At 38.5% G+C, this 23,038-nt stretch overlaps 2 protein-coding genes across 3 annotated transcripts in view; one reads left to right on the plus strand and one right to left on the minus strand.

Annotated features, from left to right (window-relative positions):
• LOC309474348 (putative ATP-dependent RNA helicase DDX5) overlaps positions 1-23,038 on the plus strand; it is a 52,222-nt gene that overhangs the window by 4,295 nt on the left and 24,889 nt on the right. The window contains exons 2-7 of the mRNA XM_082136851.1: positions 819-987; positions 1,080-1,176; positions 3,734-3,867; positions 3,982-4,047; positions 4,132-4,273; positions 10,805-10,965. Of these exons, the coding sequence (XP_081992977.1) occupies positions 819-987; positions 1,080-1,176; positions 3,734-3,867; positions 3,982-4,047; positions 4,132-4,273; positions 10,805-10,965 (769 nt within the window). The remainder of the gene's footprint in view (positions 1-818; positions 988-1,079; positions 1,177-3,733; positions 3,868-3,981; positions 4,048-4,131; positions 4,274-10,804; positions 10,966-23,038) is intronic.
• Positions 12,176-23,038, minus strand: part of LOC309474407 (uncharacterized protein) — a 328,024-nt gene continuing 317,161 nt past the window's right edge. The window contains exons 3-7 of one of the 2 annotated variants that reach the window (XM_082136982.1): positions 19,037-21,631; positions 16,506-16,596; positions 15,463-15,530; positions 14,379-14,506; positions 12,176-13,603 (exon numbers count right to left, since the gene is read on the minus strand). The gene's annotated coding sequence lies outside the window, so the exon portion shown is untranslated. The remainder of the gene's footprint in view (positions 13,604-14,378; positions 14,507-15,462; positions 15,531-16,505; positions 16,597-19,036; positions 21,632-23,038) is intronic. The other variant, XM_082136983.1, reaches the window with a different exon arrangement.

Here is a 23,038-nt window from a genome sequence, read left to right on the forward strand (position 1 = left end):
CTGCAGGCTCACTCTCGCTTGTATCTTAAGTAAATCATCATCACCACTATCATGCTTACATGTGTTTTATTGAACTAAATGCATCGTAGTCCGCTAAAACAAATGCACGGGTTACTTTACTTCCTGAACAATCGCGCACCCGAGTCCGTGTTGTGTTAACATTCACCCGAATTGCGGCACAGTTTGAGTGCAACCGAACCTCCTCCTTCAGGTAGTCTGGGGTTTGATACCTCGCTGCGCACCCGGTCCGCATGACCGCTTTCACATTACCAATTACCAATTACCAACATTACCAGGCCTTTGACTTTTACTCAAGTAGTATTGTAATTAGTGACTTGTAACAGAGACATTTTTGTTGAAAGGTATCTCTACTTTTACTTAATTATGGTTTTCGGGTACTCTTTACACCTCTGGATTTGTCCTTTACTCACTCTTATGTAGTTCAAACCCCTTATAAACTTTAGTTCATTTTTTTGAAACACAAAGATATCTTTTTTAATCAAACTAGAAAGACAATGGAAGATTTCCATTGGAAGTCCACATAGCCAAAACTTGAAACTTCAAAATGTTTATAAAGACAATTGAAGAGTCCATCTGAATCGAGCAGGTTAATCCGAGGCTTCTGAAGAGACATGATTGCTTTGTATATTGAGCAGTTTTATACAAATAGCTAAATAATTGTAAACAATCAAGCTCAATCATACTTGCTTAATGTCTTTGGTTTCATTAAAGATATCTTCATATTTTACAGTTCTTGAATGAAGCTGGTGAACTGTGCATTGAATGAAGCTGCTGCTGTGTGAACTGTTGTTTCATAGGTATGGCAGCAGTGCCCCCCGATTTAGCGGTGGCTGCAGTGTTCCTCCTTCAGGGAAGTTTGGGAACCCCGGTGAGAGACTGCGGAAAAGACACTGGAACCTTGATGAGCTCCCCAAGTTTGAGAAAAACTTCTACAAAGAGCACTCTGATGTCACACATAGATCAATGGTCATTTGTGGACATATTTACACATTTACATAAATCTTAAATGTGTAGGGTTTTTTCTTTGTGAATCACTTTTGTTTGTTTTTGAATTACAGCAAGAAGTGGAACACTACCGCAGAGACAAAGAGGTGACAGTGAAAGGCAGAGATTGTCCTAAACCCATCATTAAGTTTCATGAGGCAAATTTCCCCAGTATGTGAACATTTTTATAATCAAATGTAGGGCTGGGCTTTTATCAGGGATGTCCTGATACCACTTTTTCACTTCCGATACGATACCGATGTCGCAGCTTTGGCTATTTGCCGATACCGATATCAATCCGATATTTTTATTTTATTCTTGAACTAATATTACTAATCATAAAATATATGGAAGCACTTTGCTCAATTAGCCACATAAAAACATCTCACTCAAATGGAGAACAAATACTTCTCCAGTATATAGTCCACAACAACAGTTGATAATGAAAGACTGCCACCCTTTATTCAAAAGGCCTTGAGATATGTTTATTAATTGTACCTGAATGAATTTAAAATTAATTTACTATATTTCAAATCAATATATTTGTTTCCTTAAAATTTTAATTAACTTTAACGTTATTCTCATCTGAATTATAAATAATTTATTTCTGTATAAAATAATACTACCATTAAAACACATTTGATTTTATTTTTTAATCAATGTAGAATGTGTAACTTCAAAATAAACAGATTAGTGCTCTGTTTTAGGACAAGAAATGAAAACCAATGCAATATGATGAATGTCCAAAAGATGAGATCATTTTTGCTTTTAAACAGCGTGTGTGTGTGTGTGTGTGTGATTTTGGTTGGTTGACAGTTGTAGGTTACAGTTTGACAAGAGTTTACAGTTTAACATAAGCACAATGTTGTGTTTTACACAAATATAAGTAGGCTAAACGCTTTTTGCAGTTTCTCAGTCTCTCTCTCTCTCTCTGACACACACACACACACACACATACACACACATTCCAGCATTGCAATCTTGACATCGCAGCCTTCATTTTGCTGCGTTCACACCAAACGCGAATAGAGCGTCAAATTCGCGTCTATCGCGTCTAGTTCGACGCTTGAACATTTTGAATCCATTCGCGTGTCCAAAGCGAATAGGACGTGCGTATAAAGCGAGCGTTTGAAGCGAAATAGACGCACGTTCAGAGCAAAGGCGGGGCTACAGATTAGGTGTCCCTAAAGAACCCGCATATGTGCGCGTATCTAACAGTAGTTCCGCATTACATTAATTAATGTGCACGCGAGTTTTATTTATTTTTATACCGTGTATTCTCCGTGTAAATCCATGCACCGAACCGTGACGCACGTACGTTCAATACGAATACACGTACCGTTCCACCCCTAATAGGTATCGGATCATCATCGGATTTTTTTTTCCTCCGATGTCCGATCTAGCGTTCTGGGCCAGTATCGGCACAATACCGATGCCGTGGATCGGATCGGGACATCCCTAGCTTTTATGGACCAAAAATCATATCTTAATATTTTCTATTAAGTGGGTTAAAGGTTAAATTTTCTTTTAAGGAACACAATGGGTAAATAAATCTTGCGAATCACTTTGTTTCAGGGCAGAAAACTTTTTGCCAAATTTTATATAAAAAAAAAAAAGGTATTCCACATACTGCCCAATGTTGTCCTTCAAACAATGCGCAAATTGAAGGCTATGAAATCAAATGCTGCGACTGTATCCATGTAAAGGCGGGCGTACACGGTGCGAGTTTGGACACTCGGGAGGTCGTGAGATAACCTGATAATCGCGTCAAAGCAGCTGGTACACTGTCCTGCACGAATGTTATCCCGAGCCGGCGGGATAAACGTGAGCTTTCGCGCTAAACAGTACTGGAACAATGATTTGTTGAAAAGCAGAGAACAGTAGCCATTCAACAAAAAAAAAAAACTTGAGAGAGAGAGAAGAGAAGTGTGTGTGTGTGTGTGTGTGTGTGTGTGTGTGTGTGACAGTGTATGCGCACACTGTATGGTTACTGTATGGTCGCGAGCCGCACCGATTTCCACACGATCATCTGCGAGCTCGTAAAACAGCAAAAATCGCACTGTGTACGCCCTTAAGTGGGTCGCACACTGGACGCGCAGCTCGGCGGCGCGCCGCGCAGCGCCACGTCTTTTAAATTCGAACACACTATTCTCTATGAGAGTACACACACCGGCGGCGCCTTTCGGCGTCTGTCCGCGGCGGCTCAGGACCGTGTTCAAAATCCTGCCGCGCCACAGAGCGCCATTTACATAGTTTTATATTAAATTTACAGGTGTGTGTCTCAAATCGTAGTTAATGTATATACGGACCTCACCCTGTGCTGCAATATACATTTAGTTTTATATTTATTTACAGAAATCAGAAAATTGCTGATGTTATCGGATTTTCAGGTGACAGTTGTCCTAGACGTGGCGCGGCGCGGCGCTGAGCTGCGCGTCCGGTGTGCGGCCGCCTTTAGGCTAGACTGTACATTATGTGCAAAAAGTTTTAAAATAAACATTGCATAAAAAAAAAAAAACCTACACAAAAAACAGTTGCTTTGTAAAGCACAAATTAAATGATGTAACCGGTGTTGCTTCTGAACACCAGTAACACCGTCAACACCGACTATCGTAGCAAGCCTACTGTGTATAAATATAAAAGTTCATAAATCGCCCAGCCCCAATCAAAAATCAGTTGAAAAAATACGGTGTGTGTGTATATAACACAATATATTGTTGCATTCCAGATTATGTGATGGATGTGATCTCTAAACAATCCTGGTCTGAGCCCACACCTATCCAGGCCCAGGGATGGCCTTTGGCCCTCAGTGGAAAAGATATGGTTGGCATTGCTCAGACAGGTTCTGGGAAAACCCTGGCTGTAAGTGTTAAATGATTATTACATTATGATTAATGTTTTATTCAGAATATCTTGAATTACAATATTTGATTTGTGATGCTGCTGCTCAGTATTCTCATATATTTGTGCCCACAGTACCTCCTGCCAGCCATTGTGCACATTAACCACCAGCCTTACCTGGAACATGGTGATGGACCTATTGTAAGTCCCCTAACCTTATTTTTTAATTGCTTTATTTAATTCCAATTTTATCAGATGTGTGACTGTCCGTTCTTATAATCTCAGTGCTTAGTGCTTGCCCCCACTCGTGAACTGGCACAGCAGGTGCAGCAGGTTGCTGCAGAATATGGAAGAGCTTCCCGCCTGAAGTCCACTTGCATCTATGGTGGCGCACCCAAAGGACCTCAGATCCGAGATTTGGAAAGGGGTACTGTGTTTTATCAAACATATCTTTAGTTTTATCAAATTTAAGGTAATAAGTAGCCCTAAGTATCTTAAATGTAGAGCTGCAACTAGGGCTGGGAAAAAATCTATTTGATTTAAAAATCGAGTTGGTAGGTCAAATCGATTCATATTTCAAAAAATCGTTTTTTTAGATATTTTTTTTTCTCCCCCTCTTCAGTATAGCGTACAATACATACATTTTGCATTCGCTAAATCTTCCTTCAGGTTTTCTGTAGCACGCTCCGTGCGGCGCCTCATTCGTGGCAAGACCTTCAGACGCGGGTAAACGCGTCTTTACATTGACTTAACATTGAAATCACTCGCGCCGGACGCTCTATTCGCGTTTGGTGTGAACGCAGCATGAGGGTGAGGGCGAGAGAGAGAAAGAGTGCCTGCGAGTGAGCGAGAGTGAGGTCTGCGGTCTTTGGCCATTAGTTGATTTACTTGTTTTTGTGTAGGTAATACGTTGTCAAATATGTTTAAACTTAAATAAACTACCTATACAAGTAGTTATGTCTCTTTGTATTAATTTGTCCTGTTATTGACGTAATGCGCAACCAGATGTTCGAATATTTCGAATATATGTTTTTTTTTTAGGGAATATTTGAACGTCATTTTTTAGCATTTGACAGCCCTAGTGTGGGTGGGGGTATTCACCTGTCACCGAGCTTGCCTCAAGCCTGCTGTTGTTGATAGGCTCATTTTCCTTGCAAAGAATGTTTAATGTCTCTCCAAATGCTCTATGCTCTATTCTCATTGTCTCCAAATTATGACCAGAAATGGATACATATTAAGTCTACTGTTTAAAAGTTGCCAGTTTTGGTGGTCTTTCCAGCTCTTAACGCTGAATGTGCTCTTGAGTGCGTATCTATAGCACCAATTGTATTTATCGTGCAATTTATATGCAAAAAAAAAGTTTCCGCGAAGATATGATGCACAGTTTTCCGTGTGCATATGATACGCACTTTATGGCGTGTAATGCGCACATACGTCACACCACTAATCCTACCCAAGGGGTTTTCAGTGCGTGTCATATGTAAAAACATTTTTTTGCTCATAAATTGCACGATAAAATACAATTCGTGCTATAGATATGCATTTTCATGTGATCGTGTTGCATGGTTAGATTCATGATGGGCTGATGTATAAAAAGAACTTAAGGTGATTAAATATATTCTGGGTTGAATATATTATGGAAATCCTGCTTTTTTGTCATTAAGGGAAGCATTTGTCACACACAAGTCAAGTCAAGTCAAGTCATCTTCATTTATATAGCGCTTTTAACAATGTAGATTGTTTCAAAGCAGCTTTACAGAGACAAGCGTATAATTTAAGGTAACAGAGATTGTTTTGGCTTTATAGCGGTTCTTTAATAAAGTTATTTTCAAGCTAAAGTTATTTTTTATTGATTTGCTTCCGTCGCAACAATCATTTGTTATTAAATTAGGGGCCGCTAAGACGACACCATTCTCTCTACACAGACTTTAAACGCGAACCTGTGAGAAACGCTGATGGCGTTCACATGCGTATTTAGAATTGGTTATATAGTTATGTGCGTTTGAATATATGTGCGCAGGTTTGGAATTCCCTACAGACTAAGCCTAAACAAAGTACTGGGCTTTCCTTATAAATTTTGATAGAGAATTTTATTTTATTTTGTCACTTCGGGTAGGAACGCGAAACGAAATTTCCCGACAACGCCTTATCTGTAGAGTGGTAAAGGGATCCTGCATAGGGAGAGACTAGTTGGCACTTCAGCACTGCGTTGTCATCGGGTCCAGGTGAAGGTCCTTCATCAGATCTGGATACGGCCTGGATCCGGGAGGATGCGGGAAAACCTCGAGATAAACACAGACACTAAAATTAGCGTGGATGCCATTCTTCTCATGATGTAACGAGTACATCAGGATTTATGGGAAGTGTTCCCGGTTCCGGCTGACCTAATCTATGCAGCCTAACATTGAATTATAGAAGTCTATAATGTATTATGTGAATGCTTGGTCAAAGAGATGTGTCTTTAATCTGGCTTTGAACTGACAGAGTGTGTCTGCTTCCCGGACAATGGTAGGAAGACTGTTCCAAAGTTTTGGTGCTAAATAGGAGAATGATCTACCGCCAGCAGTCGATTTTGATATTCTAGGTATTATCAACTGGCCGGGATTTTGAGATCGAGATTGAATAGACGTGAAGGACTATAATGCGTTAAGAGCTCGCTCAAGTACTGCGGAGCTAAACCATTTAGTGCTTTGTAAGTAATCAGCAATATTTTAAAATTGATGCGATGTTTAATAGGCAGCCAATGCAGTTTTGACAGAACCGGGCTAATATGGTCATACTTCCTGGTTCTGGTAAGAACTCGAGCTGCTGCGTTTTGGACCAGCTGTAGTTTGTTAATTAAGCGTGCAGGGCAACCACCCAGTAGAGCATTACAATAATCTAGCCTTGAGGTCATGAACGCATTAACTAATTGTTCCGCATTTGTCAATGAGAGCATATGGCGTAATTTAGATATATTTTTAAGATGGAAAAATGTGGTTTTACAGATACTAGACACGTGACTTTCAAATGAAAGATTGGTATCAAAGAGCACACCCAGGTTCCTAACCGACGATGAAGACTTAACAGAGCAGCCATCAAGTGTTAGACAGTATTCTAGGTTACTACGTGAGGACGTTTTTTGTCCAATAATTAGAATCTCTGTTTTTTCAGAATTTAGAAGTAGGAAATTACGAGTCATCCAATTTTTTATATCTGCTATGCATTCCGTTAATTTTGTGAATTGGTATGTTTCGTTAGGTTTTGAAGAAATATAGAGCTGAGTGTCGTCAGCATAACAGTGGAAGCTAATTCCATGCTTCCTAATGATATCTCCTAATGGTAGCATGTACAGAGTGAACAGCAGTGGTCCTAGTACTGAGCCTTGTGGTACGCCATACTGAACTTGTGATCGATAAGACATCTCTTCATTTACTGCTACAAACTGATAACGGTCAGATAAGTATGATTTAAACCATGCTAGTGCAATTCCACTAATGCCAACATAATGTTCGAGTCTATTTAAAAGAATGTTGTGGTCAATGGTGTCAAATGCCGCACTAAGATCGAGTTACACTAATAGAGAGATACAACCACGATCGGATGATAAAAGCAAATCATTTGTGACTCTAACGAGAGCTGTCTCGGTACTATGGTACGGTCTAAATCCAGACTGGAAATCCTCGCAGATATCATTTCTTTCAAGAAAGGAACACAGTTGAGAGGATACTGCCTTTTCTAATATCTTTGACAGAAAAGGTAGATTCGAGATCGGCCTGAAATTGACTAATTCTGTAGGATCAAGTTGCGTTTTTTTAAACAAGCGGTTTAATCATAGCCAGCTTAAAGGTTTTTGGTACGTATCCTAGAGACAAAGACGAATTAATGATATTAAGAAGAGGATCTATGACCTCTGGGAGCATCTCTTTCAGTAGCTTAGTCGGTATAAGGGTCTAACATACATGTTGTCGATTTAGATGATTTAACGAGTTTAGTAAATTCTTGCTCTCTAGTAGCAACGAATGAATCAAATTTTTCCTCAGGGAGACTACAATGCACTGCCTGATGCGATACTGTAGTAGACGGTTGCATAGTTATAATTTTGTCCCTGATATTATCAATCTTATAAGTGAAGAAGTTCATAAAATCATTACTGCTATGTTGCTTGGAAACTTCGGTGCTTGAAGCTTTCTTTTTCGTTAGTTTAGCCACCGTTTCAAATAAATACCTAGGATTATGTTTATTTTCTTCTAATAGGGTTGAAAAATAAGCAGATCTAGCAGCTTTTAAAGCCTCTCTGTAAGTAATCGAGCTCTCCTTCCATGAAATGCGAAATACCTCTAGTTTTGTTTTCTTCCAGTTGCGCTCCATTTTTCTGGCTGCTCTCTTAAGGGCCCGAGTGTGCTCGTTGTACCACGACGTTGGACTATTTTCTTTAATCTTCTTTAAGCGCAACGGAGCAACTATGTCTAAAGTGCTGGAAAAGAGAGAGTTAAAAGTTGCAATATCAAGTTGTTCTAAGCTATCCGGGATGCTGAGATGATGAAACTGATCAGGAAGATTATTAATAAAGCAATCTTTAGTGGCAGAAGTGATAGTTCTAACATATTTGAAACACGGAGTCGGCTTTGCAGCCTTGGCTAAATGTAATTTACACGAGACTAGATAATGATCTGAGATGTCATCGCTCTGCTGCAGAATTTCAACGGCATCAACATCTATTCCGTGTGATAATATTAGATCTAGAGTATGATTACGACGATGAGTAGGTCCTGACACGTGTTGTCTAACTCCAATTGAGTTTACAATGTCTTTAAATGCCAATCCCAATGCATCTTTTTCATTATCGATGTGTATATTAAAATCACCAACAATTAGTACTTTATCTGCAGTCAATGTTAATTCTGATAGAAAGTCTGCAAATTCTTTGATAAAGTCTGTATGGTGCCCTGGTGGTCTGTATACAGTAGCCAGCACAAATCTCAAACGTGATTTATCGTTTATACTATATATTTTTACATTAAGCACCAATGCTTCAAAAGAATTATATTTAAAACTTGTTTTTTTAGTGGTTTTGAAAATATTACTATAAATTACAGCAACCCCCTTTGTGTTTCAGACGAGGCTCATGTTTATAACAATAATCTTGCGGGGTGGACTCATTTAAAGTAATGTAATCGTTTGGTTTTAGCCAGGTTTCTGTCAAACACAGCACATCTAGGTTATTATCTGAAATCATATCATTAACAATGAGTGCTTTTGAAGTAAGCGATCGAATATTCAGCAACCCAAGCTTTAGCATTTGCTCATCTGTATTATAGCTGTTTTTTATTTGTTGAACATCAATTAAATTTTTAACCTTAGATGGGTTTAAAAGTTTTTTGGATTTCCAAGTTCGGGGAACAGACACAGTCTCTATATGATGATAGCTAGGTGAAAGAGGCTCTATGTGATGGGATTTATCTGACCTTGGTGACGCGAGGGCGCTAGCAGACGGTCGGTTTAGCCAGTCTGTCTGCTTCCTGATCTGATCCCCAGATTGTCATGTTTGAGCTCTAAGACTATGTGCCATATTACTAGAGAGAAGAGCAGCACCATCCCAGGAGGGATGAATACCATCTCTTTTCAACAGGTCAGGTTTGCCCCAAAAACTTTTTCCAATTGTCTATAAATTCTATATTATGTTGCGGACACCACTTAGACAGCCAACTGTTAAGCAAACACAATCTACTAACTATCTCATCACTCCTGCGAACAGGAAGGGGGCCAGAGCAAATTACAGTCCTTGACATCGTACTTGCGAGTTCACACACCTCTTTAATATTAATTTTGGTGATCTCCGACTGGCGGAGTCGAACATCATTAGTGCCGACATGAATAATGATCTTAGAGAATTTACGATTAGCATTAGCCAGCACTTTTAAATTTGCTTTGATGTCAGGCGCTCTGGCTATTTAAATCTGTAGCACTCTTACTATCCTCAATTAAAGTTTGGATGCGTGTTTCTAATTCTGAAATCTTCTCTGTCAGCCTAACTGTCTCCTTGCATTTATCACATATAAATCCTATATTGCCAACAGAGAAGGCTATGCTAAACATGTGACATGAAGTGCAGGTGACAATAACAGGACAAGACATTACCCACCGTGTTTGTTGACTGATTCTTACTTACCTGAGCTTTTTATGAACTCAAAGGCGCGGGCGCGCGAGAGAAAAATAAATAAATAAATAAAGATAGCTGAGCGCACGGGTGGCGCGTTAACAGGCTAGCGTGTTGTGCTAACGGAAGCTAGCGATGTCAGGTTAATCTGAGATGTTGGGTAAGCTGTATTTAGTAGTAGTATAAACAACTAGAAATTGTAGTAAATGATGGTCCAAAACAAAGAAATACGAGGCTTAAACGGAGCTTACAGCACCGAAGCAAACACACTCACAGCAGGCAGCGAGGCAGGCAGACAGGAGCAATCGATCAGAGAAAGAGAACACACACATTCACTCTGGACACAGTAACCTGTTACTGTCATTTCTCTATCCTGTAAATGTTAAAAACGTCTTACATTTATATTAAATTACACACAGTTGTCCCTTTACAGTTACCACTCTCATAAAATACTTGAATTCCAAATACTTTTGTTGACTTTTAAACCTAAATTTAACGTCCAACAACAGATATTTCAGCAAAATTAATATTTTTGCAATGATTATTAATTGTCTTCCTACAGAGATAACTGCGTGTAATTGAATGCGTCCCGTCTGTTTGAGGCGCATGCGCGCGCCTGCGCTCGTTCAGGAAAGTGTGAAGTTTTTTTCTTTGACAAAAAAAATTGATTTCTCAATTCATGTCCCCTTTAAATAGTAGTTTTTTTACTGTCATTTTATATTCAGGTCTTAAAAGCCTGCAGATACTCTGTGTTGAAAAATCCTTCCATGGAAGTACAGTCCTAAACCATTTTATTAATTGTGTGCTTTCATTAAACAGGTGTTGAAATTTGCATTGCGACACCAGGTCGCTTGATTGATTTCCTGGAGACGGGGAAAACGAACCTACGCCGCTGCACCTACCTGGTCCTGGATGAGGCAGATCGTATGCTGGACATGGGTTTTGAACCTCAAATTCGCAAAGTTGTTGATCAGATTCGTGTGAGTTCTTCTAAAAGTTTCATTCCCCTGTAGGGTTGCAACAGTATGAGATTTTCACGATGTCGCCTCAGAAAATACCACAATTTCATAGTATTACATAATTTGATTCCATATTGATTCATTTGAAATTCTTTCAGCAACATGTCTCAACTTTCGTTCTCATATGTTTCGTTCCCGACTGTCTCTCATATTGGTATATTACTATCAGGACTCTAAATCGGTTTAAGGAACAATAACAAAAAACGGAGATGAACGAAATTTTAACAGGAGCATGGACAAAATCAAGTTTAATCATTCTAAAGGGCTTATAAAAATTGCCATTAACCACTAGGGATGAGTCACAATTTTCGAATATTCGATTAGTTGATTTTATTGTGATAAAATATCGAATAGGTTGTGCGATTATTGTCTTTAAAAAAAATCCCTGTGTTTTCGGTGCTGATGCTGTGGTAACACGTTCATGTAACCAGAGGGCGGCGCTGCCAATAACGCACCTAAAAGCTGTCAATCAACTCTCAGACAACAGAATGAGATATACATTGTCTCACACCAGAGCATGTGAGTGGAGTGGAAATATTTCCTCCAGAGCAGAGAGTGCCTTTCTGGAGATTCCGCTCCGCTTGCTCAGTCCACTCAGGGCCATTTGCTCAAAGAATGCCCTTTGTGACGTTCTGGTTTTAAAATATATGAAATAAGTAGGGCTGCTCACTACTCAAATATTTCTAGTCGATTAGTAGTTGTTCATTTAAGCCATTAGTCTAATTGCATATTTATATAAATTTTATTACTTATATATGGGAGAGAATACTAAACCATAATGAGCGCTTGCATAATACATACATACATACATACATACATATATATATATATATATATATATAATATAGCCTAGCCTATTCCGCACTCTAGCGCACGCATAAAGCTTGCCACAAAGAACCGGCAAAAGTAATCATTATGAATCTGTCAAATAGGGCCTATAGCAAGGATACATTTTAATTGTTTATTAACACCCTGAGGTCGGCTATCGCGCCGTTTTTTTTTTTCTTATCAGTGCAAAAGAGACTCAAAATACTAGCGATTGACATGCAAATGATCCATGTGGAGGAACGCAGACCTGGTAACGCCCTCATTACCTCAAAACGAAGAATCAGAGACTTCAGTAACTTACTCCTCTCTGCTTTTCATCGAGTTTGGAAGACTGTTTTTGTGCTGTGCTGTGCTGTTTCACTTGGATTTACCTTGAACACGATTTGAAGATGAGAAGATTTTTAAGGTAAGACATGTTAAACTGGTGGTGCCAGATAAAAATGTATGTTATGAAATGAGATTGGAGTAAAAACATGAAGCCTAATATCGTACATGTATATGTATCTATAAATAGACAGAAACATGTTGAAATGTGAACTAGACTGGTAGGCAACCTTTCAGTGCTAAATGTATATACATGTCCGACACGAGGATGTTGTTATATTCTATAATAAAACACAGCATAATAAAAGTAGGCTAGTATGAGTGTATACTATGGTGAATATTAGGGCTGGGCGATAAAACGGTATCGGTATTTATCGACGGTACACCATTGTCGGTAACGATATAAAAAATGTTCGATATAGCGCTCAATATTTTCATTCAAACGCACGCGCGACCACCATAACGTCGCCCGACATCAAATGGCAAGCGGAATGAAAGCGGAACGAAACTGCGTTATTATTTTGTGCTCCACGGAACGTTTATCAGTTTGGACCATCAATGTCAGTGCAGCGCGAGCCGATCTTGATCAAGCGACACTGTTACTACACTCTAAAAAATGCTGGGTTAAAAACAACCCAATTTGGGTTATTTGGCAACCCAGCGCTGGGTAAATATTGGACAGAACACATGCTGGGTTATTTTGACCCAGCAGGTTGGGTTTTTATACATTAACCCATCTGCTGGGTTGTTTTTAATCAGTGCTGGATCAAACAACCCCCATGCTACAGGTTATTCATTTTAGATAATAATAATAAAAAAACGAATAAAAAAATAAATAATTAATAACACTACTGTTTATTGATTCAATTAAAGTGTTTATTCCAGGAAATTAATATAATCATAAATACATTCATGTTAAAAAAAAAAACTGTTAGACATCTGCAACATAAACGGAGGCCCACAAAAATCATTTGTGCTAAAATGTTGGTTATAAAATGGTAAGATTCTCAAAATTCAACACTTATAAACTGTAAAATAGCCTATAGCTAAAGATTCTCTTCACAAAGAATACAATATAAAACACATACGTACATACATTGCAATTCACATAAATAAGCAATCATTTAGTCCTGTGCAGCAAAAATGGGAGGCACATAAAAACTCTGCGTATAAACAGTAAGTATACATTGCAATTCATTTTAAATAAGCAATCATTTAGTCCTGTGTAGCAAAATAAAAACATGAAACTCTATACCTATAAACTGTAAAATAGCCTAGCTAAAAATTATTTTCACAAAAAGATAAAAAAATAAAAAAATATGAGTCAAGTGTTCCAGAGTTTCCCCATTCACCAAAAAAACTGTCCAGCCATTCCAAGCTCCAAGACAAAGGGGAAGGGTTTTGCTTCTCTCTGCCTTTCCAGGTAAAGCACCATGTTGGTTCCAGACTAAATGAGGGAAAGACAATATCAGACACAGATAATTATTTAAAAGTGTGTCTTAGGTTTTCATAAGATCAGTCTTAAATTAGTTAAATACCGTATTAAATTAACTTAAAGAATTAGTTCACCCCAAAATATAAATGTCCTAATCATTTACTCACTCCAATGCCATCCAAGATATCCATGTCTTTCTTTCTTCAGTGGAAAAGAAATTAAGTTTTTTTTGAGGAAAACATTTCAGTATTTTTCTACACAGAATGGACTTAAATGGCAACCAACTATAAACTATAGAAATAAGGGTCTTATCTAGCAAAACGATCGGTCATTTAAAAAAACAAAAACAAAACATTTATATAAACCACAAATGGCCGATGGTTTCGCTAGATAAGACCCTTATTTCTCGACTGGGATTGTGTAGAGACTCTGAAGCTGCATTGAGACGGACATTTGAACCTTCTTTGAACGTTGGGATAGTTGGTTGTCATTTAAAGTTCATTCTGTGTAGAATAATCCTGAAATGTTTTCCTCAAAAAACTTAATTTCTCTTCCACTGAAGAAAGAAAGAAAGACATGGATATCTTGGAAGACATTGGGGTGAGTAAATGATTAGGAAATTTATATTTTGGGGTGAACTAATCCTTTAAAGAGTTGTGAGAAAATGAAATGCGTGTCAGATCCAAGCAGCAATAACCATAAACGATTAAAACGATTTATCGTGCAGCCCTACAAACAGGTGTAAAGAAATGAGCCTGCTCTTTTTGTCCCCTGTTGTTTTACTTACCGGTTGTACATCAATGAATGAGGTTCTTGCCTCTTGAATAGTTGGCCGAAAGGTTTTGTGGCCAATCTTGTACACAGGCGGGGAAAGAATGACAGGCAGGATTGTAAGTGCTAGCATGCCTTTGGAATCTAAGAATAGAAAAATGGCAAATTAGAACTTGTTCGTTCATCAGCTTTTAAATTAAGCAAAGTGCATTTCTAACTAAGGTCAACTTAGAATGAGTGAAATTAGCTTAAATATATAACAGTTAATTATGTACTCTGGTAATCTGAAAACATTTAGTGTTATTAAAGGTATAGTTCACCTTAAAATGCAAATTTACTCACCCTCATGTCAAATTTACTCGCCTCATTTACTTCTTTCTTCTGCTGAACACAAAAAGATTTTTTAAAGAATGTCAGTAACAAGATAGTTGACGGTAGCCACTGACTTCCATAATAGGAAAAAAGTACTATAAAAGTCAATGGCTACTGTTAACTGTTTTGTTATAAACATTTTTTAAATATCTTCTTTTGTGTTCAGGAGAAGAATGTCATTCAGGTTTGTAATAACATGAGGGTGAGTAAATGACGACAGAATTTTCCTTTTCAGGTGAACTATCCCTTAAAGCAGTGCTTCTCAAACCCGTCCTGGGGACCCCATACCACTGCACATTTTGTATCTCTCCCTCATTTAACACACCTGATTCAGCTCATTAGTACAGACTGCAACATTTAAATTGGGTGTGTCTGATGATTATGGGGGGTCCCAGGACATTTGAGAACCACTGCCTTAAACCAAGAAAGGGGCAAACAAGCAAGGCTATCTATGAAATTACACTGACAACGACTAGGCACAGAAGTGGTACCCTATGCCAGCCCTACAATATAACTGATTTAAATTCACCCTACATGGTTTGACATTAAGTCTTGTCATGTGCTTGTACTTTGGACAAGTAAATTGGCCATTCATGTTTTTGTGCTTATTGTGAATGGTGTAGCAAACTTTGTTAAGGGTTAGGGTTGGCACTGGATGCAACTGTGAAAAAAAGATTACCTACAAAGAAAGAGAATTTGAAATGCAAAATTGTTCGTCACATATTTACCAGCATTTTTTCAATGAGGCACTCAAGATTCCAGTTGAGGAGTTTTTGTTGAACCAAAATGTCCATTGCTGTAAAAGAAAAGAAGGAAACATCTGATTAGTATCTTTACAAAGTTAGCATGTCTTATACAATGCTTTTAAATTATTTTTTATGCTGGCTCCAGTTAATAAAAAAATAATATATATAAATCATTTTAATGAATTATTACTTAATTAAAAAATAAAATAAATAAATAGACAAAATAATTTTTAACAGCTTAATTAACTATTGTTAATTCACAAGACTGTAAACAGAAGAAATGTTAATTTTGTGGATAATTAAAAAAATATTTTATAAAATCACCTGTAGATATTTCATAGAATATTTTTTATTCATTCCAATGTATTAGTCTATCGGTATAACAGTCGCCTGAGGGCATTTCGCCCATTGACTTATTTGATTGCAGTTTCAAGATAAGTAAAAATAATAAATAAATGTTGTTGATGTTAATTCTTCCTGGCAGTTTTTTTTATATTTTTTTATTCATTGTAAAAAAAATTATTGTATTAGGCTATTTAATACATAAGCATTTTTTAAGGTTTTTTTTCCTCTCCATTCTGTCACCTGATGGAGTGTGGGTTCCTTGCCACTGTTGTCTCTGGCTTGCTTAGTTAGGGGCACTTAATTTTCAACAATATTATTGATTTAATTGCACTGACAATATCAGATGAGAACTGAACTGGACTGAACTGAATGACTCTTTTTTTCAGAGCCGGTTTAAGACCAAATTGTACTTCAGTAACTACTTTGATTATCTTTACATAGTTTCTGAACGTAACTGAAGCAACACTGAACTGACTTCAAATGAACAATGACAGTTTTTGATAAGAATTGTACTGAGCTGGACGATGACATCACTGTTTTCTGCAGAAATGCTTAGCCAAATTGAACTAAGGCGCACGCACCCAAACACAGAGAACATACTGCAGCATAATAAAATATTTTATGTAAAGCTACCTTTCGAAAATGACTAACAAAACCAGTTAAATAATAGGTAGACTTACAGCTTCTTTAGCATATCCAGCCAGTAGCCAGTGACGTTAACGTTACACTGCATCCAACCAACACCGCCGAGTCAAGTAACCCGCAACATATCTGGAGATAAAACAGACACCAACAACTGTACTTAGACATTGTGACCGTGTTATAAGTGGAATAATTGATGACAGACCGTGTAAAAATAATGAATGTTATGTGTAACGTAACGTTAGCATAACCAGAGCCGACTTAACCTAATGTTAGGCCCCGGGGCTGAGAGGTTTTGTAGGCCCCCCATCCCCTCGATTTATAGTCTCATTTTTAAAAAGTGTAAAAGCCTATCTAGGTAATCTACATCACAAAATGCATTAGTTTCTTTCGAGACCTACAACAGTGAGTTTTTTCATATTGTTTTTAATTTTAATATTGTTATTAACATATCACTGAGCACATAAACACAAGACACTTTATTTAAAGGGATAGTTCACTTTGAAATAAATTTTTGGTATGTTTTAGCTTACCTCAAGGGCATCCAAGATGTAGGTGTCTTTTTTTCCGCAGTAGTTTCAATTTTGATATTTTTAGGTCAAACCGTTCTTGTCTGTCAGTCATATAATGCAGGTCTGTGGTCACTGTCTCAAAGAGCATGCACAGAGTCCAAATTAAAACAATTCCCCGTCGTCAAAATTAAACAATTCCCCATCGGAAGTACACATTGATGGCCTAAGACACGAAACGAGCGGTTTGTGTGAGAAAACGAACAGTATTTATATCGTTTTTACCGCTTATACGCAGCCATGTCCAAGTGATCTGATCTGACGTGTACGCAGACTGGTGCATAGATATATACACTAGATGTCGCCTTAAAGACATTCGTTCCAATGAACTGCCGTAGGCAAGGTGACATCTAGTGTATATATCTATGCACCAGTCTGCGTACACGTCAGATCAGATCACTTGGACATGGCTGCGTATAAGCGGTAAAAACGATATAAATACTGTTCGTTTTCTCACACAAACCGCTCGTTTCGTGTCTTAGGCCATCAATGTGTACTTACGATGGGGAATTGTTTAATTTGGACGACGGGGAATTGTTTTAATTTGGACTCTGTGCATGCTCTTTGAGACAGTGACCATAAACCTGCATTATATGACTGACAGACAAGAACGGTTTGACCTAAAAATATCAAAATTGAAACTACTGCGGAAAAAAAGACACCTACATCTTGGATGCCCTTGAGGTAAGCTAAAACATACCAAAAATTTATTTCAAAGTGAACTATCCCTTTAACAACCACACACAGCAACTAAATTTCAACTTTATGCAAATGAGAAGCGATTTTCGCGAGCGACAACCAATAGGAAAGAAGCCTTTCAGTGGAGCTCAGCTCCCGTCACCGTCTCGAGTGCAGTGCAAGCAAGACAGAAGAGTTCGAGGGCGATTTCACTAAAACATACCAAAAATTTATTTCAAAGTGAACTATCCCTTTAACAACCACACACAGCAACTAAATTTCAACTTTATGCAAATGAGAAGCGATTTTCGCGAGCGACAACCAATAGGAAAGAAGCCTTTCAGTGGAGCTCAGCTCCCGTCACCGTCTCGAGTGCAGTGCAAGCAAGACAGAAGAGTTCGAGGGCGATTTCACTGTTTTATATGATTTGACTGTAACTAACCACAAACATGGATATAATAAAATAATGCATGGAAAAGAAACTGTCGACAGTCTCAGTGAGTTTAATTCATACATTTATAGTTCGAGTGTTGTAGTTTTATGATGCAAGTTTAGCACTGCTGGCTGCAGTTCATTTTACAGTTTCCCCTGCATTATGTTGACTATTAGGGACAAGACAATTTATTATTTGTCAAATTCGGATGACGGTTTAGTAATTTATGACAGTATGAGTGAGTTTAATTTGTAGATTGATCGATCGTTAATCTAGTAAATGATTTAATCCCTGAACACTGCTGTGTGGTAATATAAAAACACTCTCCCAACAGCATACTGTTTCTTTTGAGCCTAATTCCTAGTCAAATTAAAATTATATAGTTGTATAATATCACTTGTGATGGTGTTTTGTATAGATGTGGCCAGACGAGCAGTCTAAAACGCCTCATTCGCGCCGCGGGACATCTAGACGCGCGTAAACGCGTCTTTGCATTGACATTGAAATCACTCGCGCCAGACGCTCTATTCACGTTTGGTGTGAACGCACCATAACAATAACATTAGAGCGACAGCACTACCGACGCCCACAAGCGACTAGCGACATACAGCGACAAAATCTGACAAGTTAAAAAAAATATGACCTTTTCAGCTCATCATGAACATGGGAGGCCCCTGAACTTGGGAGGCCCCTGGGCTTCAGCCCAGGTAAGCCCGTGCATTAATGCGGCCTTGAGCATAACGGTCGCTAGTTCGACAGACGCAAAATCTAGACTAGAGCATTTGGTCCGTCGTCAATAATTCATAGTTCATTTCAACATTACTTCTTGTTGACTTTCTGACTTATTTGACTAACGTTAGGATAGTTTTAATAAAACAGGGTTGCTCACCTTTACGCTCGCTCCTGCTTGAACCTCTCGTCCTCCTGTTGACGTAGTGATTTGAACAGTGAGGACAAAAGCGCGCAACTCGCGAGGATGTAAGCGCTGGGTCAAAATTTCCAAAACAAACCCAAATGCTGGGTCATTGTCAGCTGATTACGGAGAAAATAACCCAGCAACATAGTCAAAATGCTCAACCCAGCATTTGGGTTTAAAAAATAACCCAGCATTTTTTAGAGTGTACACAGCGCTAAGAGATCCAGTAAAGAAAGCATTTGAATTCGCCACAGAAGTAATAACATCAGCGTGAGATCTAGTGAGAAACATTCAAATTTCTCCGTTATTAACCCTCTGAGGTCGAGAAACGCGGCGACGCGTTTTGCTGGATTTTTTTCACATAGCAGCAACATAAACTTAAATTACTCCGTCATTTATGGTTATACAGAAAAAAGAAATATAAAAAAATAATCTGTGATATTTCTACTTTTGTATGTGTCCACTTACAATCAAATCAAAACATTGTGCTTTTGTAAAATAAAGAAAATAAACAGGGTGTGCGTTCTGCCTCTCCGTCGCGGTGAACTTTTTTTTCTTGAGCACGTCTATAAACTGAAACAAAACTCAGCGAATCCTTCTCACACATTTATGAGCCATATACCTTTATACACATTTAAAGGGTTACTTCACCGTTTTTTCATATTAAACTATGTTATTCCCTTAACTAAGACGAGTTGATACATACCTCTCTCGTCTCAGTGCGTGCACTAAATCGCTGTCTTGCGGCGAAACTTTGTTAGCACTTAGCTTAGTCCAGTTCATTCAATATGGGCCAAGCAGAGAAGCTACCAAACATCTCCACGTTTTCCCTATTTAAATACAGTTACTCGCGTAGTGTAACTCGACCTAGGACGGTGACACAAAACAAAACGTTGCGCTTTTCTAAGCGTGTAAAATGGATAACTATATTGTATGGCGGAATACCATAGCAAGTGCTTGTAAGCACTTCGACTTGGCGCAGTAATATCTTCACTAGAGGGAGCGGGGGCCGGTGAGAGGATTTTTCACGAGTGAAGATATTACTGCGCCGAAGTCGAAGTGCTTCCAAGCACATGCTATGGTATTCCGCCATACAATATAGTTATCCATTTTACACGCTTAGAAAAGCGCAACGTTTTGTTTTGTGTCACCGTCCTAGGTCGAGTTACACTACGCGAGTAACTGTATTTAAATAGGGAAAACGTGGAGATGTTTGGTAGCTTCTCTGCTTGGCCCATATTGAATGAACTGGACTAAGCTAAGTGCTAACAAAGTTTCGCCGCAAGACAGAGCGATTTAGTGCACGCACTGAGACGAGAGAGGTATGTATCAACTCGTTTTAGTTAAGGGAATAACATAGTTTAATATGAAAAAACGGTGAAGTATCCCTTTAAGTGTGTACTTTTAAATGATCGGATTCAAACTGCAAACAAATATTCTCTGTTTAAGTAATTTGTATAATATATATATATATATATAATATGTATGTGTGTGTGTGTGTGTATTCTGTACATTTTAAAAAGCAATTTTAACCTGAAAAATCTAAAATGTATTCCCCCAATCATACAGCCCTATAGTTTCTCTTGATATCAAGAGAATAATGTTCACAGCGGGGTTTTTTTTTCAGGGACCAGATGCCCCACTGATGAGTCCTGCTGACTTCAACATTCACATATGTCTCCGTACATGAACATGGTAAAGTGAAAAATCAAACACCATGGAAATGACAGGTATGTACTATGTTTCAGGAATGGTACAAAGGTGTGTGACTGTTTAAGTCTCTGTCTTTATTTCACTGTGTTAAATAATGTGCTTTTTTGTCATTTGTTGTGTATCTTTGGATTATGTTGTGTTGTAAATAAATCCAAACAATCAAAAAACCATTCTTTTTTAAATCTCCTCATTCTTTGTGCAAGGTTGCTCAGAATGATAGGGCCTGTTAGCACCTGATAGGGCCATTAGGGGAGGGTCTTTGTCTTTCTCAGGTGTGAAAGAAATTAAGGGTGCTTTCACATCTGTAGTTCGGTTCATTTGGTCCGGACCATAGACTGTAAAAAAATATGGACGTAGCGTCCGTGACGTCACCCGTAGGTTTCTGAAGAGCCTTTTTGAAGCCTAAAGTGGGCGGAGCCGGCCGTCGCCGTCTTGGCCTCGCGTCACTCCGGATAACAGAAAATGGGCAAAGAGACGGTGCGTTTTTGCAAACCCTCAAAAAGTGACAACTTTAACTTGCTATATAAAAATATCTGTGGGGTATTTTGCGCTAAAACTTCACACACACACTCTGGGGACATCATAGATCTATTTTACATCTTGTGAAAAGGGCATTATACCACCCCTTTAATATTACTCTGAGAGAGTGTGTGTGTGACAGTGATTTATGTGCATACATGTCAGTCACTCTTTTTTTATAGTGTATGGTCCGTCAGCGCGGCATCGCTCGTCAAGTTCGTTGAGAGCTTATTCAGTCCATTTTAAATTCTGATTTTGGCCGCCTCTCAAATGGGTTAAACCATAGATATATTAACGTTACCTATGAAGTTCAAGTAAATGCGCTGGAAATCCGCGCTCATGTAAGGATGTGCATTTATTGCATGGACGGAGAAAGCAACGACACCTGCAGGATTTCATCTGACGGTACATAAGCATATTATAATCTATCTATTCCGTGAGAGCAGAACGAACAAGCCTTTATTGACGTTTTTAAATCTGAAAACTCCAAAAAGCAACGAAATTGTCAGACATCCATTAGTGCATGTTCACAGAGGAAAACAACTGAAATACAGCGCTGGTTGTTCTCTCGAACGATACTCGACGACAACGACAGAATCCAAAGCCATGGGCGAAGTAATGGGTGTATTAAATTGTATGAAATAATCCCGAAAAAAAGCACAAACACTGCAGAGATGGCAAGTTTAGCAGCTAAAATTTGCTGAGGTGAAGTGACGGCTAGTAACAGCAGACAAACGGCTAGCATTGACATCAGCGGCAATCCACCTGTCACTCAAGTGGACACACCCTTAATTATGCAGAACTTTAAATATTAATCAACTAAACGGATGAGTTATAAAAAAATTCACCCCCCTCACAGTTGTCATGAAGGGCAAAATTTGCTGTATAGACCTGTAAAAGCAATTTTCAGAGATTAATAAAAACAGCATCAAAGGTGTAAGAAACTTTCAAGAGGCAAAATTGTTATAAAGAGAAAAGGTTTATTCTTTGAGGATTCTTTCCACAGACCGCAGCCACCCAGCCTTGAAACAGAAAGCCTGGTGACCCAATAAAACATAGACATTTTATACAGTTTTCTCTGTCATCATGAGTTTCTGTAGTTTTCCTTAAAGATATGGGATATCTTCAACTGGTTTTCTACCCCCCTTGGCTGGTCAAACTGTTCTTTGTCTCTGAGATACCAAAAGGCTTTCGTTTACGACCTAAATTACCTCCTGCATTCTCCTGCCTGGATCCCTTCTCGTGCCCTAGGTGTCTATCTTCCTGGCCCATCTGCTTTTATTACGTTTGTTTTGCTTGTCCCCCCTTCAGCTGCTAGAAAACCCTCACAGAAACAGATGATTAAATGAAATTAACAGTTTGGAAACAAATGAATATAAGTAATACTGAATTTTTCCGTAACAGACCAAAGCCACATACAGACACCAGGCTGTAAACACGTTTTTTTCTGCTGTAAAATTTGGCATTTTAACATGGGGGGAGATACAGATTTGACTCACTTTTGACACCAGCCTCAAGCGGCCAGTCAACGAATTGCAGTTTAACTCACTTCCGTGTTGGTTTCAAGAGAGAGACGGGGAGGTTGCCGCTTGGTCCGGACCAAGGGCGAAAAATGATACATTGTAGCATTTTTCAGCCGTTTTGGTTCCTTTTCACACCACACTGATTGCTCTGGTCCGAATCAGTTTATGAGTTGATAAAACGAACCAAAATGCAGTCACGTGACAGCATCCGCATCACTCG

The sequence above is a fragment of the Leuciscus leuciscus genome (genome assembly GCF_965113295.1).
Source record: "Leuciscus leuciscus genome assembly, chromosome: 14".
NCBI classification, from domain to species: domain Eukaryota; kingdom Metazoa; phylum Chordata; class Actinopteri; order Cypriniformes; family Leuciscidae; genus Leuciscus; species Leuciscus leuciscus.